This window comes from Nanorana parkeri, unplaced genomic scaffold (assembly GCF_000935625.1).
Source record: "Nanorana parkeri isolate BGI_ZX_2015 unplaced genomic scaffold, ASM93562v1 scaffold434, whole genome shotgun sequence".
Lineage (NCBI taxonomy): Eukaryota > Metazoa > Chordata > Amphibia > Anura > Dicroglossidae > Nanorana > Nanorana parkeri.
The window spans coordinates 1,046,817-1,051,740 of record NW_017306702.1 but is presented as its reverse complement, the minus strand read 5'-3'; the positions used below and the strand labels follow the sequence as shown (position 1 = coordinate 1,051,740).

General features: G+C 40.7%; 1 protein-coding gene across 1 annotated transcript; it reads right to left on the bottom strand.

Annotated features, from left to right (window-relative positions):
• Positions 1 to 1,003: 1,003 nt before the first annotated feature.
• On the bottom strand, positions 1,004 to 4,329 carry MLNR (motilin receptor). Its single transcript, XM_018560129.1, has 2 exons — positions 3,546 to 4,329; positions 1,004 to 1,302 (listed from the first exon to the last, which is right to left on the bottom strand). Exons 1-2 carry the CDS (start codon positions 4,327 to 4,329, stop codon positions 1,004 to 1,006), a joined length of 1,083 nt encoding a protein of 360 aa, XP_018415631.1.
• Between the last annotated feature and the right edge of the window lie 595 nt (positions 4,330 to 4,924).

Sequence of the window (4,924 nt, the reverse complement as noted above, 5' to 3'; positions counted from 1 at the left end):
AAAATATCAACACACAGACAAAAAAGCAATATAGACAAAAAGAGTCTCAGGAAAAAACAAAAGCTCCCCTGACGAAGTCACTTGTTTTGACGTAACGTACGTAGGGCAAAGCTTCTGATGTCACTGCACTGAGCTGAGCCGGACGAACAGGTTTTTTCATCACTTTGCTGCCATTTGCCCTGCTGGTCTGATCCAGCAATACCCAATTTTTTAATTGAATAAATTGCATTTTATTGGACGTTACGCACTATGTCCTTGTCTCTTTTCTCTTTCCTCCTGGATTTATTCTGGTACCTGTGATCTGAGGAGACCTTATCGCCTTTTCTGTGCATGGGCTTCCCTCCCCCATTAAGAAGAAAAAAATTGCATTTGACCTAGCTCTGTGGGTCTACCTCCCCAGGTGAGCACTCACTTGTTGTCATCACTCACTGGGTGGAGGTGAAAGTCTGCCTGCATTGTGTGATTATCCTTACCTGAGAGTTACATGCAGATTGGCTGCGAAACATCGGAGGAATTTTTCTGCACAATCACCATTATTTGCTTTTGTTTTTTCCTGGGACTCTCTTTGTCTATATTGCTTTTATGTCTGTGTGTAGATATTTTCTATGGCTCATTTGTTTGAAGGCTCATATATGTGACTCATTTATATATGTTTCAATTTATTTAGATGTGTATGATTATTAGCTCGGCACAATATTGTTTTTCACATTTTCCAGATATTTATTTATATCCTTAGTGCTTGGTAGCTCTTATTTTCACATTACACTTACTGGCGCTGATCACCTTCTTTATTTATTTATAACTTAAACTAGATGTTATTTCATTTAGGGTTTACATATACTTTAACACAGTCTTATGGAACCAGAAATATTTACAGCACAATACATGACATTTTTTTTTACCCTGAATTTTAGAGATCGATGAGGGATGGTGGGATGACCTTCTACAGCAAAGTCTTTACAATCATACAGTGTTACCCTCTCTATCAGATTTGGGTAATATACTAATTGTTGGTAAACGTGGTGATTTCTGTGTGACCTCCAGTTTCATCCTTGATGACATTGTAGGCCCGCTCATCGGGCCTGGCCAGTCGGAGGAGTCTATGGGCAGCAGTCCTGTATTTCTTGGAGATAAGATTGTACAGGATTGGATTGATAGAGGCGTTCAAGTAGAAGAGCTCCATGGCGACAATATTGAAATACTGGGAAATCCTCATCACCTCACTGTTAGTGGTGTACGCAAAGATGAGTCTTCCAATGTGAAAAGGCAGCCAACAGATGACAAAAGCCAGCACGACCACCGCTTAAAGGCAGAAGAGACACCATTAAAACTGGTGCAGAAGAATTCAAATTTCTAGTTGTCATATTTATGGTGCTTGTTACATTAGAGATAGTTCAAGGACTGTCACAAAGTGCTATTCTTATATATCTGTCTGGGATCAAGCTTTAAGATGGTCCTGGATTGCTTTACAGTGCCAACACATTTGTGCATGAGGCAAGGACAGTGGATTGGAGCATGGGGGTGACCGGTGATATATTGGGCCACCTTAATGTGACACTAAACTCAGAAGTTAAATCTTAAAAATACATTCAGGTAACTTAACTATTAACAATACTGGACCTTATTTGTGCAGTCAACATGAGATTGGGAATATTTAGCAATTTTATACAAGACTTTTGAAACAATATCTGCACAACTTGCACTCAAATGCTCTATAGAAGACGATGACTGTCTTTTAAAATGGAACACCAGACAAATCTTTGTTTTTGAAAGTGACATTAAACTCAGGAGTTAAATGTACAAAATGCATTCAAGTACCTGAACTATTAACAAAAATGTATCCTATTTGTATATCACTCGGCTGTAGATCCTCAAATCATCTCTGAATTGGTGCTGACACTGTCCTTCCTTCCGCAGCGTGGCTACTTTTGTTCTCCATGATCCTTGTGTGTGTTGTAGAGTAGCCACCGCTCCAAGCTCACTCCTGTGATGGATTACAATCTCAAGTTTAGTCGACTAATTTGTATTGAGATTGTAGTCCATCACAGGAGCGAGCTTGGAGCAGTGGCTACTCTACAACACACACAAGAACCATGGGGAACAAAGTTAGCCACCCTCCAGAAGGAAGGACAGTGTCAGCACCAATTCAGAGATGATTTGAGGATCCACAGCCGAGTGATACAAAAATAAGCTACATTTATATTTATAGCTAGGGTACTTGGATGTATTTCTAAGATTTAACTCTTGAGGTCAGTGTCACATTAAGGTGGTTTAATATATCACCTGTCATACCCATGCTCCAATCCACTGTCCTTGACTTATGCACAAATTTGTTGGCACTGTAAAACAATTCAGGACCATCTTAAAGCTTGACCCCAATACTTGACCACAATACTTATATTTTGCTTATTGAGAGAATAATGGTGGAATGAAAGGGCAGAAGTAAAGCCCGTAGAAGCAATGGAAATTCTGATCTCCTGTTCTCTATCCCTAGGAGATAATATCTGCAGACCTTCAGGACAAACATTCAGGTTGATTGCAGACTTTTAGCTATTCCTCCATTATTCCACCATAATGCTACAGGTGACCGGCTACAGTGGTGCACATCCAGGGCTAAATACACCTGCTTCAGTTTTGCTCAGCTTGTACTTAGCACTGGATGTGCCTATCGGGTAAAAAAGTAGGATCATCAAATCCTTTCCAAAATCAATGTAACATGTGGTTAAGTATGGTGTTAAATTTGTTTTCAGAAGGTGAGCTCCTAATACAGAATAGATCCTCAGCAGTGATTTTTTGAGGTATAGGGGACCTCAGCTGCAAACTCTAGGGGGGGCACACATAATAATCAGTATATGTAATGTTACAGAAGACTGTAAGACTGTAGATTCACTAAGCCCTCGTTCACACCTGAAAGTTTTGTAGCGCGTTCTACGCTCGACGAACGCTCTACAAAACGCTCAAACATCTAAATCCCATTGTATTCAATGGGTCTGGTTCACACCTTGCCGTATTTCAGCCCGTCCCTAACGCGCTACAAAACGGCCCACACCTGAAAAGGTACATGTACTACTTTGGGCCGTTTTTGTTGCGTGTTTCCATTGGGATACAGCCAAGTAGCCAACGGAAACGCGTGTTTATCGCGCAATTTTTTTACCGCAAATCGCGGTAAAAAAACCGCAGGACAACAGCGCGACAAACGCGCATATGCAATACGCCTAGGTGTGAACCAGGCCTAAAGGAATTGGTTAAAGACTGCAGACATGCTACAGGAGTAGATGGAGACTGTAGACATGCTGCAGTAGTCAGTCAGAGACTGGGGTCATGTTACACGAGACTGCAAGAGATAAATGTTATTACAGCTCATTCACAAATTATTGCCCCAATTCCCACTACTAGTTGCTGAGGATCAAGGGCCACACAGCAAGTAGCAAAGGACTGCACATGGATGGTTTGGGCACCTAGGAACTAGATATTCAATAACATTTTGTTGTATCACAGAAGTATACTAGTAATATCTAAAAAAAAGGAGTGAGTTCAACACTTACCTAGAATCTTGACTGTTTGTCGGTGACTTCTTCCCCGATTTACAGCATTAGGTCCTCTAATGGAATTTCTGCTTTTCCATAGTGTTTTCCCAATAAAGCCATAGAGAATAGTCAGGCAGAACATGGGGAAGAAGAAGTACACTGTGGTCACCCACATCATGATTGTAAGGAGACCAGACTCCATAGCATACTCTGTATATCGACACTCCCAGCTGGTCTTGGAGGGTCCAGTGTCATTATCAACTTCTACACTATCCAACATGTTATAAAGCGGGAAAGCAGATAGGAGGGCTACAACCCACAAAAACATGATCACAATCTTTACCCTCCTCTTGGTAATAAAGATTTTGGCTTTTAGGGGAAAGCAGATGGCTAAATATCTCTCAATGCTCAGAGCAGTGATATGAAGAATAGTGGAATAGGTACAACCTTCACTAATCAGGGCAAAAAATTTACAAAGAAAACCCCCAAAGATCCAAGGCTTAGACCTCCAAATACGGTACAAGTCAAAGGGCAAGCACAGTAAGATGATCATGTCTGACACAGCCATGCTGGATAAGTAAAAGTTGGTGGTTGTCTTCATTTCTTTGTATTTTTTGATTATAAGGATCGTAATGGCATTCCCAATGAGTCCAGCAACCATTATAACCAGACTGGCAATTGTTACAGGGATGAGAATCCTGATGGAGAAAAGGGGACATCCAGTCTCAGTACATGGAGGGAAGAGATCATCGTCATAGAGGTCTGGTAAGCTCTCATTGTTGAGTACAGAAAGATTCTTCATCATTTAGTTATCATTCATCCAGCAGATCAAACAGAAAACAGTGAATGAGGCGTCTTTACAGGTTGTCTTCAACTATACTTACTTTGTTGGTAATGGAAAGGTTGTGGAATTTATTATTCATTAATCTTCAACGTGCCAGGTATCAGGTGACAATGGGTGATCCAAGAACATCTTAGAATGGTGACAAAAGACCGGTTGTCCATAGCTAGAATCCAGATTTGTTACAAAGATTGTTTCAAGAGCAATGAATTGTACAATGATGTTGATCTTGATTCCAAAGTGAGCACATTATTCGTGCTATATTCAGTTGAAAAAAGTGGGACTATGTGTAAAAAAGAGAATGTACTCACCAATCAAATATTACTTGGCTTCATGTAACTAGTGTGAAGAAGACCATCTCCTGCTAACAGCTGCTTTGTACTTCTTCAGGTCTCTGCATAATGGGTCCCTATATAACAGTTACCATCAGACCTCACATTCAGATGAGAACACGGCTGTTCTGTGCTCTTGTCCAACTTAACAGTGAAGCTTATGGTAGCAGCAATCTCTCCACCCTTCAGCTTTATCTGCTCCTTATTGAATGGGCTTCCTGCTC

Coding starts and splice junctions, on each gene's coding strand:
- MLNR (XM_018560129.1), bottom strand. CDS start 4,329: ATGAAGAATCTTTCTGTACTCAACAATGAGAGCTTACCAGACCTCTAT. Junction 1,303..3,545: donor ACAAACAGTCAAGATTCTAG/GTAAGTGTTGAA, acceptor TCTGCCTTTAAG/CGGTGGTCGTGCTGGCTTTT.